We start from the raw sequence: 12951 nt of genomic DNA, 5'->3' as shown, positions 1-12951 counted from the left end.
TTTAGTTTAAAATCCGATTGTTACTAACATATAATAAAATTAAATAATTAAACTACAGAGTAATTTAGTATATGTTGTTATGGTTATATAAGAAACATGCAAAATTGTTGTGATTACAAGATAAAACATAAGAAGATATGAATTTGATTTTTAAACCACACAAGAAATATTACAATAAATAGTAACATTTTATTAAAATTTTTTCTACCATAAAACCTCTTACACATTAAATGATTTCACGGATAAAACATATTTTTTATACAAAAAACGCAGCTTTAAATAAATAAATAAAAATCTTTAGTTAAATATTATGTTTCATACAAACAGATATTAGTTCTAAAATAATAATTTTACTTATAATAATTTTCTTTAAATCGATTTATTACACACATAGTACGGGTTGTTACCTAGTGATCCCTTCAAGTAGAGACAAAGAATCATAGTGAATTGCGCGTCTTGTTCACACAACATCCATTGACCATATATATTCTTAAGCATCTAATTCAAAGTTTGAATAAATTTTACTTTTAACATTATTCACCGATCACACTGAAATGGTTATGCAACAATTTTCAAGATTTTTACCAAAAAATTAATTTTCAAGATTTTTACCAAAAAATTTAAAATCTAAAATGAATGATACATTTGTGTTATGTAAAACAGGGTGGATTATGTGGCTAACGTATATAACATTTTGGACCGATTTGTTTACGGAAATGTTTGATTGATCACTTTCTGACACTGTTTGTCCAAAGAAAAAAAAAGATCACTTTCTGACACTAACATTTGAGTTAGATATCTTAATTGTACTCCCTAAAGTGGATTGCTAACTCCTAATAAGATTGGTTACTTCTTTTTTTCTCTTAATTTTCTTGCAAACTTCATTGACATTCTTACTAATGAAGCGTGAAATGCACACAGTTAGTGTTTCATTTGTCCAATGTTGTTCCATAATACGTTAAGAAGTTTTCTTCAATTAATTTCATCAAAAAATGAAATGTAATAAAGCTAACCATATTTATGAAAACATGAAACGTCAAAAGATAATATTTATGTTGATAACTAAAGATATTATGTTAATGAGTAATAAACAAACAAAAATGTAGTTTTTATTGATAAAAAGTTACTTATAATAACATTAACGAAGCACTATAAATACAATCATAAATCCTAATATATGGCATCAAACAAAAGAAAAAAAACTAAAAAGAGCTCAAAACAATTTTTTTAAAAAAAATGGAGAAGAAAACCATTTTATGGCATTTTTCGCAATCACGGTGTTGCTCTCATTTTCTTATTCAAGTTTGGCCATAGCAGACGATCTTAAGGAGATGCTATACAACGAGTTTAAGACGGGGGTGAATGAATTTTGGCCGAGTCCGGATCATTATAATTTCAAGGTTATTCGTAGGCAATCAATAAAAGTTCTCAAAAATCTTATTGACTGCGGGACTAAGATGGGATATAATGGGCATTATTGTAACCATGACATTATGGACGAAGTTCTTCGAAACAAAAGTGCGTCGAGAAAATGTTGTGGGAGTATAGTGAAAGCTGGGAAGCAATGCCAAATAAGTTATATGAAACTGTTTTCTCAGTTCTATCAATTCAAAGGTTTTAGTTCTAAAGCTATGGCCAAAACTGACGAAATATGGAAAAAATGTTCTGTTCAAATGGGAGGTATTGCACCATTTTCTGGTTACAAAAATCGAAATTAATTATACTATTATATAATTATAAGATGGCCAGATTTCCAAAATTATGATCCCTTAAAGTAGAGACAAAGAATCATAGTGAATTGCGCGTCTTGTTCACACAACATCTATTGACCATATATTCATCTTCTTAAGCATCTAATGCATAGTTTGAATACATTTTACTCTTTAACATTATTTACCGATCACACTGAAATGGTTATGCAACAATTTTCAAGATTTACCGATCACACTGTAAACATAGCAACAAGGTTTTTGGTGATATAAATATGTTTTCAATAAAAACAACATTTTTGAAAATGTTCACAAGTGTTTAGAATAATTTCACAAGCTGTTACAAAAAAAAAAAAATTGGGACAAGTTTACGGAATCTTTGATGTGTATATTCTGTTAGAACACATTGATCTAAACTAGATAATGATCTAAACTCTAATCAAATCATACTAAACTTTGTCCACCATTTCAAATTCAAGAAGCTGAAATCTTAATAGCCACATATATAGGTCATTCACTTAAGTCGGCAAGAGAGTCTCACCCGTCGATAAATTTTGTTGAGAATAGACTCTTTGAATCGATCTTTACGGGAGAACTGAATAACAAAACAAATAGAAGATAGAGAAGTTAATAGTTACACAAGTTTGTTGGAGTAAACCATCAGAAATCATCCTTTGTGACACCATGTTGTCTGAAGGAGATATATAATACAAAATGTCATTGTTTGCTTCTTCAAGTGTTAAACCGTGGGTCACTTCGATATTAAGATGCATGATTGATATGGACCATGGTTCGTGAAACTTTTTTTTCAACATCAGGTTTAGAATGGGTTTGATTTTAGGGGGATTAGGTGAGACAAGAACGAAATCTCGCATTTCTACACTTGACATGGAAGCTTTAACATTATAAAGACTTATCATTTTCTAAAGAACATAATTTGTCGTGTTCAGAAACAGATAGTGCAAACTTAGCCTCAATAATAAAATCTCTCTGTGTTTATTTTTTTTTCTTTGTTCTATCTTTCTATGGAACTTTTTCCTCGATAAATATTTACAAATAAACAAAAAATTCAGACGGAAAACAAATTGTATTCCCTAAAATTAATTCCTAACTCCTAATCAGATTGGTTACTTTGTTTTCTCTTAATTTTCTTGCAAACTTCATTAACATTCTACCAGAAGATTTTACTAATTAATGAAGCGTGAAATGCACACAGTTAGGGTTTCATTGTCCAGTATTGTTCCATAATACGTTAAGAAGTTTTCTTCAATTAATTTCATCAAAAACTGAAATGTAATAAACTAACCACATTTATGAAAACATGAAACGTCAAAAGATAATATTTATGTTGATAACTTATAAAGATATTATGTTGATGAGTAATAAACAAACAAAAATGCAGTTTTTATTGATAAAAAGTTACTTATAATAACATTAACGAAGCACTATAAATACAATGATAAATCCTAATATATGGCATCAAACAAAAGAAAAACAACTAAAAAGAGCTCAAAACAATTTATAAAAAAAAAATGGAGAAGAAAACCATTGTTATGGCATTTTTTGCAATCACGGTGTTGCTCTCATTTTCTTATTCAAGTTTGGCCATAGCTGACGATCTTAAGGAGATGTTATACAGCGAGTTTAAGGTGGTGACTGAAGACTGGCCGAGTCCGGATCATTATAATGTCAAGGTTATTCGTAGGCAATCAATAAAAGTTCTCAAAAATCTTATTGACTGTGGGATTAAGATGGGATATGGTGGGAGTTATTGTAACCATGACATTATGGAGGAAGTTCTTCGGAACAAAAGTGCGTCGAGAAAATGTTGTCGATGTATAGTGAAAGGTGGGAAGCAATGCCAAATAAGTTGGATGAAACTGTTTTCTCAGTTCTATCAATTCAAAGGTATTAGTTCTAAAGCTATGGCCAAAACTGACGAAATATGGAAAAAATGTTCTGTTCAAATGGGAGGTATTGCACCATTTTCTGGTTATAAAAATCGAAATTAATTATACTATTATTTAATAATGGTTTAAGTTGATTGTATTGTATTTGTAACAACGATTTATACAATAATATTATATATCCGTTTTCTTTTATGTGATGTGTTCTCTTCTAGACCCCCATAGTTTCATGATCCATACGCCTTGATTCTATTCTTCACCATATTGTCCATTTTGCTTCCAAAACACATTTTCCGTCATGGTTGTGATCGCAACTTTTCACGGTGTACTAAAAATTGTATAGCTCGGAAGAGAATTAGTTGAATTAAAAGTAAACGATAGCACACAAATTAGGAAAACAGAGAAATTGCTCCTAGTAACATTTCTACTGATTACGTAACGAAGAGAGATATGTTTTTTTGTGGAGACTCTTATTAATAACCATATATCATGCAAAATCCAAAGCTACAGAAACATAATGGGGAACATACTAAGCAGAATTTAAGGCAGCATACGTTTCGCCGAGGAAATGGAAGCGTCCACAATGCGGAGCCATGCCCGACGACAAGGAGAATCAAAACACATAACTACAAGAACGCCTATCAATGCGGTCACACAAGTTGAAGCAGCACTATAATAGAATACCACCACATCAATAACAGCTTCATCGTCTTTTTCTTCTCCTCCATCATCATCTGCTTCGTTTGAGCTCTTAGTAGCCTCACAACTTTTCTTGGTCGTCGTAGGTCCACAAAGAAGAGGATTGCCTATGTAACTTTTCTCATTAAAGGTATTGAACTGCTTTCCTTGTGGAACGATCCCTGACAAATTGTTGTAAGACACGTCGAAGACAGCAAGAGAAGTAAGGCTAGTTAGCTGTTGAGGAATACTTCCTTGCAACTTGTTATGTGAAAGATCAAGGCTCTCAATATCTTTCAGTTTGGAGAAGTTTGATGGTATTGAACTTGACAAGAAATTGTGAGATAAGTTCATGACTCGAAGTTGTGGGAGATCTCCAAGCTCTGCTGGGATAACACCACTTAACTCATTGCTTGACAGATCCATCCCATACATACGATCAAGTATGGCACCAGTGAACTCAACTGATGCTCCAAAATAAGATTCATACCTTTGCTTTGTTGAAAACTTGATTTCAACTTCTTCAAAACCATAGGATTCTACACAGAATTTCTCATTCACAAATGTAGATTTGTAAAATTTGAACTTACAGATTTCCGAATATGATACACCTATCTCCGAAATGTATCCTTCTGGTCCAAATGATAAATTATAAAGGCATGAAGGTATGACACCGTTGAGATGGTTATCAGAAAGATCTAAAAGTCTAACGTTGCTCAAATCACACAGCTGCCTTGGAATAGATCCTGTTAAATTGTTCCCCTTCAACAAAAGAATTTTGATGTTCTCGGTATTGACAAACTGTGGGATACTACCAGAGATTTTATTGTACCGTAGATCAAGTATTCTGACACGTTCCAAGAACGTGTCTGGAATCGGCCCGGTGAAGTTGTTGTCGCTTAGGAACAATTGTACCCCAAAATCCCCACCGACATGTGAAGGCAAAACTCCAGATAATTGGTTTCCAGACAGGTCAAGAAGCGAAATAGAGGGCATGGTTAGCAAAGAGGGTGGTGTTGTGCCTTCTAAGAAATTGTTTGATATCAATAACGTACTCAAAGTAGATAAGTTAGTTATCCAACTTGGAATAGCACCCACGAGACGGTTGTTGGACATGTCAAGAGTTGACAATGTTTTGTTGGAGCTAAGCAAACCAACTCCGATCTCTCCACTAAATAAGTTGTTATCCATTCTCAACTCTTTCAGTGAAGTGAAGCTTGTTTCTCTTGGAAGAAAAAGGCCACTGAGTTTGTTGTGAGAGAGCTTCAGTTGTTTTAGTGAAAAACAACCCTTGAGAAAGCTTCTAGGTAGCTTCCCAGAGAAGTTATTATAAGACAGGTCCAAGAATGAAATATTCTTCATCTCACCAATAGACGATGGAAAATGCCCTTGGAACTCATTATTGGAGCCATTCATTCGTACCAGATTTGGAAGTGCACGACCAATATTATCAGGGAATAGTCCTGTAATATTATTCGCTGAAAAATCCAAGAACTGCAACTTATTATGCACTATTGTAGGCATCTGAAAGGTAGTGAATACATTATTCTGCAACTGTAATACTTCAAGTTCAGGATTATTCAACAGCCAGGTAGGAATGTGACCAGATATTCTGTTGTTGGATAAATCAACTAGACGCAGGTTCTTCTGGTACACGAGAAAGGAAGGGATTTTCTCCAAGCTGCAAACTCGTAGAACAACAACACTCAGTTGAAACTGTGGCTGCCAAGTAGCCTCTGTTTCGACTTGTACCATTTCAGATTTTGATGAAAGTTTTAACACCTTAAGCTTTGTGAGGTTTGCAAGCGGACTGAGCGAGAATAAGCCACTGAAGTTGTTATCTGACAATGATAGGTATTCGAGGGACTTAAGGCTACTGAAACTAGATGGTAGATTCCCACTAAACTGGTTGGATGACAGATCAAGAACCCGTAGCTTGTTCAAACTACCTAAACAAAGAGGAAGCTCGCCTGCAAAATGATTTGTTCCGAGATCGAGCTCCTCTAGATTCTTCATTTTACAAACTAAGAAACAACAAGATAATGAGATTTTCTGTGTCATACGTAAAACTATATTGTTGTTCAAATTGATAATCACACACACACAAACCTGCATGTATAGCCCCACTAAAGCTATTCCCCTGAAGACTCAAGCGTTTCAAGGTAGTCAAATTCATTAGTTCTGAAATGAAATAAAGGCCAAAATATTTTGTTTAGAAGAAATATTATTTTCCAAATAAAAATAAGCTTACTTTCAGTTTTCCTAGGTGCAAAGCAAGATATTTCTAGTTAATATGTAAACGAAAGATGAAGAGTTTACTATGACATAAACCAATTCAATAATTATGTAGAGAGTAGATGCTACCTAGTATTTTGCCGTTAAATCCGCGTCCACCCAGCTTTAGCAGTTCCAACTTTGTCAAGTTCTCTAGTCCTAAAAGGGAGTCAATGAGAATTAAAAACTGTAGTTTAAGGACACATAAAAATTACAAAAATTAAAAGAACTAACCAAAAGATACATCATTAGTTAAGTAGGCTGTGTATGATAGGCACCGCACAGTTAAAAAAATGGAATAACATACCGTTAATAGGAAAAGGGCCATCGGTGTTATAAAAACCAATAGAAATCCCGATAATCCGGCCACTTATACGATTGCATTCAATGTACTCCCACTGACAGCAATCACTCTTTGTGTCATTAGTCCAAGTAGTGAGAACATCGTCCCAGCTTGTTATGAAGCTTCTTGAGACCTTGAGCTCCAACAGTTTCTTGAGCTCCAATAATGTTTTTCTTTCTTTCTCAATACAGCTTTTGCATCCATGAAGCTGCTCCAACAGTAATATCATCCATATCAAGTATTGGCCCAAGAAAAGCTTCCTTTCCATTGCAAATAAAAGATTAAACACACAGAAAATGAAATAAACCCCAAAGCAATTTGGGACTGGGAGTTCAACAAAAAATATCACCACGTTTATAGGAGTTCAACAAAATGAAAAAGATCGAAGTTTCAGTGAATTCAAAACACACTTAAAATTGTATGAGAGGAAGTCAAGGTCTTTGTAGAAAAACACCCGTACTCGAATGATTATTTGTGTGGCTGAAAACTCATCTATACAGCCTTTCCACGAAATAAGTTAAAAGTCAAGTCAAGTGAAGAAGACAAGAACCCAATGGGCCATTCAAATATTTAAAAAGAAAAAGTATATATATATATATTTTTTAATTGATCCTCCAAGCATACCGAGGCGGAAGGTTCGGGTTTCATCTTTTGAACGAAACTCAAACACAATATATTCAAGCTTTTGAACGAAACTGAAATTATTTTAAGGAAACACATTTTTTTGCAGAGGCAATGAAAGCATCGACAATGCAGAACCATGCTCGACGCCAAGGACAATCAAAGCACATAAGTGCAAGAATGCTTATCAACGCTGTCACATAAGTTGAAGCAGTACTATAATAGAAGACCATCATGTCAATAGCAGCTTCATCATCTTCGTCTTCTCTTCCGATCACTGTATCCTCTGAGCTCTTATTAGCCTCACAACTTCTATTGGTTGGTGGTCCACAAAGAAGATGATTGCCTATGTAGCTGTTCTCATCAAAGGTGTTAAATTGCCTTCCTAGGGGAATGATTCCTGATAAGTTGTTGTAAGACACGTTGAACACAGCAAGAGAAGTAAGGCTAGTGAGTTGGTGGGGAATACTTCCCTGCAACACGTTATGAGAAAGATCAAGGCTCTCAACATCCTTTAGGTTGGAGAAGGTGGACGGTATAGAACTCGACAGTAAATTGTGAGATAGATTCAACACTCGTAGTTTCAAGAGATCTCCAATCTCCGTTGGGATAACACCACTTACTTCATTGTTTGACAGATCCATCCCATACATAAGACGAAGTATACCTTCCCTGAACTCAGATCTTCCATTATAAGAATCATACCTTTGCTTGGCTGCAAATTTAATTTCAACTTCTTGATAGGTTGAGCGGTCTACTTCGATCTTATCTACCAAAAAAGTGGATTTGTATAATTCCAACTCAAGACTCACTTGATTAAAAGATGGCGGAATGTTTAGAGCCGTTGTGTCCTCTTGTAAACGACCAAAAGACAAATTATATAGGCATGAAGGTATGAAGCCATTGAGCTTGTTGTCTGAGAGATCTAACAGTCTGATGTTTCTCAAATAACAAAGCTGCCTTGGAATAGATCCTGTTAAATTGTTTCCCTTCAACAAAAGAATATTTATGCTTTGGGTATCGACAAACTGCGGGATACTCCCAGAGAGTTTATTGTTCCGCAGATCAAGTATCTGAACACTTTGCAACAATGTATTCGGAATTGACCCTGAGAAGTTGTTGTTATGTAGGAACATATTCATCCCCCACACACCATCAACACGTGACGGTAAGGCTCCAGAAAGATTGTTTCCAGAAAGGTCGAGAAACGAGAGAAAGGGCATTCCCAACAAAGAAGGTGGTAACGTACCTTCTAAGACATTGTTGGATATCAATAAGAAATCCAAATAATGAAACTCAAACAACCATCTTGGAATAGCACCACCGAGACCATTATTGGACATGTCAAGGATTCGTAAAAAAGTAGAGTTACGCAAACCGCCTCCGATCTTCCCAGTAAATAAATTGTTATCCATTCTCAACACGTCAAGCGAAGGGAAGTTTGCTTCTCTCGGAAGAAAAGGGCCGCTAAATTTGTTGTGAGAGAGCTTCAGGAATATTAGTGAAACACAACCTGTGACAAAGCTTCTTGGTAGCTTCCCATAAAAGTTATTATAAGACAGGTCCAAGTATGAAATATTCTTCATCTCACCAATAGACGATGGAAAATTCCCTTGGAACCCATTATTGGAGCCATTTAGACGTTCCAGATTTGGTAGTGCATGGTCCATACTATCAGGGAACTTTTTGATATTATTAGCTGAGAAATCCAAGATCAGCAAATTATGCACTATTGCAGGCATTTGAAAAATAGTGAATGAATTATTCTGCAACTGTAAGACTTCAAGATCTGGATTGTTCTCCAACAGCCAGATAGGAATGTGTCCAGGTAACTTGTTGCTGGATAGATCAACTAGACGCAAGTTTTTCTGGTACGCGAGAAAGGAAGGGATTTTCTCCAAGCTGCAAGATTGTAGCACAAGAACACTTAGTTGAAAATTTGGCCTCCAGGTACCCTCTGTCTCGACTTGTACCATATGAGATCTTGATGATAGTTTGAACACCTTGAGCTTTGTTAGGTTGGTGAGTGGATTGAGCGAGAAAGAGCCAGCGAAGTTGTTATCTGACAATGAGAGATATTCGAGGGATCCAAGGCTACTGAAACTAGATAGTAGATTTCCACTAAACTGGTTGGATGAGAGGTCAAGAACCTTCAGCTTGTGCAAGCTACCTAAACAGAGAGGAAGTTGGCCTACAAAATGGTTTCCTCTGAGATCGAGCTCACGCAGATTCTTCATTTTACAAAATACTGCAAAAAAAAAAAAAAAAAAAAATTTGAAAACAAAACATAAAGATGAATTAGTTATATTTCTATCGAGAAGTCAGTAGATACTTCTCATAGTTGCATAGAGGTGAAGCAAACAAAAGGGTACCTTCTATTGGGAGAGGTCCGTCTAAATGATTCTGAGCAAGACTCAAGACTTCCAAGTTAATCATATTCTTTAGTTCTGAAATAATCAAAGGCAAAAATATTGTATGTTGCAAAATGATCATTAACTATATTTAAATAAGCTATTTTCATCTCCCTTCATATTATAAATATATAAAAACGTTAAAAAGAAGAAGCAAGCTTGCCTTGCAATTCCGTTGAGCTAGAAAAATTATTCGAACTCAGATCTAGAGCTCTCAGCATTTTCAGATGAGTTAGCTCTGCCACAAGACAAGGAAACACATAAAAAAAATAAAAATAAAAGACACCTCTAAATAATCTAAGTTGATATATGATAATAAGTTAGATGGCATAAACCAATTATACAATTAAGTAGTCACAATTGTTGTAGATGCTACCTTGCATGGAGCCTCTTAATGTGTTTGCTCTCAAATCCAACAGTTCCAAGTTTTTCAAGTTTTTTAGTGCTGAAAGGGGAATCCAATAGAATAATTATAATTAGAACTAAAAAATGACTGTGCTCCATAGGCACCTCCTTAGAAATAGAAAACTCACCTTTACTAGGAAAAGGGCCATCCATTTCGTTATACGGGAGAAAAAGAGTTGTAAGTGATGTAGTGGCATTAAGAAAAGGAAATATGCTGTTGTTGAAATAATTTGTTGAGAGATCCATGATCTGCAAGTTTCTTAATCTACTTAAGCTTCTATAACCTGCAAACGAAAAATCTTGTCAACAAAAGTGTACAGAAAAATAAGATTGCAATATACTAGTTCTTATTTCTCTACATGCAAATGGAACTAAGAGTGTTGAATTGTATGGACTCTCTAGAAGAAAACGGGACTGGCCAGGTGATGTAACTAATGGTAGTACTATAAATTTTTGATGCATGGGAAAATCAGAAGAAATACTGATATAGCCTATATAGAATTCTAAATTTTCAATGTAAGGAAATATATCTCCAAACAGAGACCACACGGGTAAAACTAAATGCGGGAAAAAGTGTGGTATACCTTCTACGTCATCAAAGAAGCCATTGAATTCGTTGTATCCATCCGTGGATAAGTTCAGACTTCGAACCTCTTCAAAGGGATGGAGCAAGGAAAGATTTAAAGGAGAGCTCTCTTTAAAGTACATATTACCAACAGAAAGTCCAATAACCCGCCCGCTTGTTCGGTTGCATGTAATGCCCTCCCACTGGCAGCAATCACTCTCTGTGCCATTAGTCCAAGTAGGGAGAACATAGTCGAGTCCTGATTCTCGACTCCTTGACATCAAGTAGTTCTTGAGCTCCAACAAAGCTTCCCTTTCTTTCGGAATGCAGCTTTTGCATCCATGTAGCTGCCCCAACAATAACAACACATATATCATCAAGTATTGGCCCAAGAAAAGCTTCCCTTCCATTGGAAGTGAGATGAAAAAAAAAAAAGGAAATGAAATAAACTCCAATGAAAGCAATTTGGAAGTGTGATCGTTCACTCTTATACCTCCCCGGTCATAAAATTTCAACCAGAAATGATTGTTGAATTTATTAATAATTAAAAAGAAAAAAAAAGTCAAAGTCTTTGTTAGAATAAACACTGAGAATTCATGTACATGTATAAGTGAGTGATCACAATCGTTTACTTTGAAATTGTATGATAAGAAAAAGTGAAGGTCGTCTTTGAAGAAGACAACCATGCTCGGATAATATATATGTGTGGCTAATTTGTTATGTGAAGGATACGACTTTTGTATTCCAAGTGGCTGCCGCAATAGTCAGATGAAGATTGAACACCTTTGTCACCCTTCCCTTTTCATTGGATTGGGACGGCAAAAAAAAAAAAGAATTCAAACTCTCCATTGAAAATGCAGTATGTACGCAGATGAATTTTCAAAACAAAAGCTGAATAACAAAATATATATCTAACCAGCTCATGTGGAAAACATACTCGTTTTTCAGTTGCAATAACAAATGACGAGACTTGCAATTTCTTATTACTCTTCATTCAAGAGTCTTGATCCACTAAGCTTGTCCATGTCCCTGAACAGTTGAAAACAACAACAAAAATTACAGAAGCAAGTAAACCATCTCATATAAGGGCTATAGCATTATAATGACTAACGCATTTGGCTCGTTTGTAACACATGAAGAACGTCACATAAACTAAAAATCCCAATTTTGGGTTTCAAATCAAAAAAAAGAAGTATGGATTGAATCTGTTACCTCATTGCATCAAGATCTTCTCCTCCTATAAGCGGAATTCGTTGAATCCTCAGTCACAATTTCTGGGTTCCAAATTGAGACAGATAGGAGATTAGGGTTCATGTTTTTTTCTCTTTTGTTATTTAATCGATTTTTAAACCTTTCTCAACTGAATAAAGTGTACTATAAAATAAAATCAGGAATTGGTAGAGAGATATTAAATGGAGTTTGGGTTTAGTTTTAATTTAAACCGGTTTAGTATGGATTTATTATGTGTAGCTAGAGCACGAACTTGAAGTTTTTTTGGGGATACATACTTAATTGAAACTTTGGATGTGTCCGAAAACAAATAAGTTGAGGAAACAGAGTAGAAAACAGTTTTGTTAAATTGGGGAAGACTTCTCCCTATAATTCATGAGTTTATTATGAGATAAGCATTTTTTTTCCAGAGGTATTGTTCAGTTGGGACTTTCTGTCCGTGCTTATGGATTTAAGCATTTATTTGGCTATAGAATGACATATTTATCCTTCTTTTAATTGATGAAAAATTGAGACAATTTTTTTCCTCTCGACGGAAGAGATGAGACGAAGAAAAACAATGTTGTAAATGAGATGATGATGAGATCCAGTGATGAAGATGGTTGCGCGGTGGTGAGAAATACAAGATTAATAACGATCAAATTTCGAGTCTCCACTTATGAACGGTGCCAACGACGATGGTGAGCTCCGTCCTAATGAACAGCGGCAACCTTCAGTGATGAACTCCGCCTTTATGAACGGCGGCAACAACGATGCTGAGCTCCGTCTTAATCAACGGCGGCAACGACAAACGGTGAGCTTCGCCTTA

General features: G+C 35.1%; 3 protein-coding genes across 3 annotated transcripts; 1 reads left to right on the top strand and 2 right to left on the bottom strand.

Annotated features, from left to right (window-relative positions):
- On the top strand, positions 1228–1718 carry LOC104715956. Its single transcript, XM_010433321.1, has one exon. It carries the CDS (start codon positions 1257–1259, stop codon positions 1716–1718), a length of 462 nt encoding a protein of 153 aa, XP_010431623.1. The 5' UTR covers positions 1228–1256.
- On the bottom strand, positions 3957–7359 carry LOC104714011 (leucine-rich repeat receptor-like protein kinase PEPR2). Its single transcript, XM_010431238.1, has 4 exons — positions 6876–7359; positions 6659–6727; positions 6404–6475; positions 3957–6318 (listed from the first exon to the last, which is right to left on the bottom strand). Exons 1-4 carry the CDS (start codon positions 7177–7179, stop codon positions 4157–4159), a joined length of 2607 nt encoding a protein of 868 aa, XP_010429540.1. The 5' UTR covers positions 7180–7359; the 3' UTR covers positions 3957–4156.
- Positions 7530–11701, bottom strand: LOC104714010 (LRR receptor-like serine/threonine-protein kinase FLS2). Its single transcript, XM_019230355.1, has 6 exons — positions 10933–11701; positions 10477–10632; positions 10320–10388; positions 10107–10181; positions 9905–9979; positions 7530–9780 (listed from the first exon to the last, which is right to left on the bottom strand). The coding sequence occupies exons 1-6, from the start codon at positions 11597–11599 to the stop codon at positions 7613–7615; spliced, it is 3210 nt and encodes a 1069-aa protein (XP_019085900.1). The 5' UTR covers positions 11600–11701; the 3' UTR covers positions 7530–7612.

Source organism: Camelina sativa, chromosome 9, assembly GCF_000633955.1.
Source record: "Camelina sativa cultivar DH55 chromosome 9, Cs, whole genome shotgun sequence".
In the NCBI taxonomy this organism is placed as follows: domain Eukaryota; kingdom Viridiplantae; phylum Streptophyta; class Magnoliopsida; order Brassicales; family Brassicaceae; genus Camelina; species Camelina sativa.
Note: the sequence above shows the minus strand (reverse complement) of the source record. Positions and strands in the feature narration are given on the sequence as shown.

Bases quoted from the DNA above. Each gene is read 5' to 3' on its own strand.
- LOC104715956 (XM_010433321.1), top strand. From the start codon at position 1,257: ATGGCATTTTTCGCAATCACGGTGTTGCTCTCATTTTCTTATTCAAGT.
- LOC104714011 (XM_010431238.1), bottom strand. From the start codon at position 7,179: ATGGAAAGGAAGCTTTTCTTGGGCCAATACTTGATATGGATGATATTA. The intron at 6,728-6,875 runs GTATGTTATTCC...ACTCCCTTTTAG, and splicing joins TGGCCCTTTTCCTATTAACG to GACTAGAGAACTTGACAAAG. The intron at 6,476-6,658 runs GTAGCATCTACT...ATTTCATTTCAG, and splicing joins ATTTAACGGCAAAATACTAG to AACTAATGAATTTGACTACC.
- LOC104714010 (XM_019230355.1), bottom strand. From the start codon at position 11,599: ATGGTTGTCTTCTTCAAAGACGACCTTCACTTTTTCTTATCATACAAT. The intron at 10,182-10,319 runs GTAGCATCTACA...GTCTTGTGGCAG, and splicing joins ATTAAGAGGCTCCATGCAAG to AGCTAACTCATCTGAAAATG. The intron at 9,980-10,106 runs GCAAGCTTGCTT...TGATTATTTCAG, and splicing joins TAGCTCAACGGAATTGCAAG to AACTAAAGAATATGATTAAC.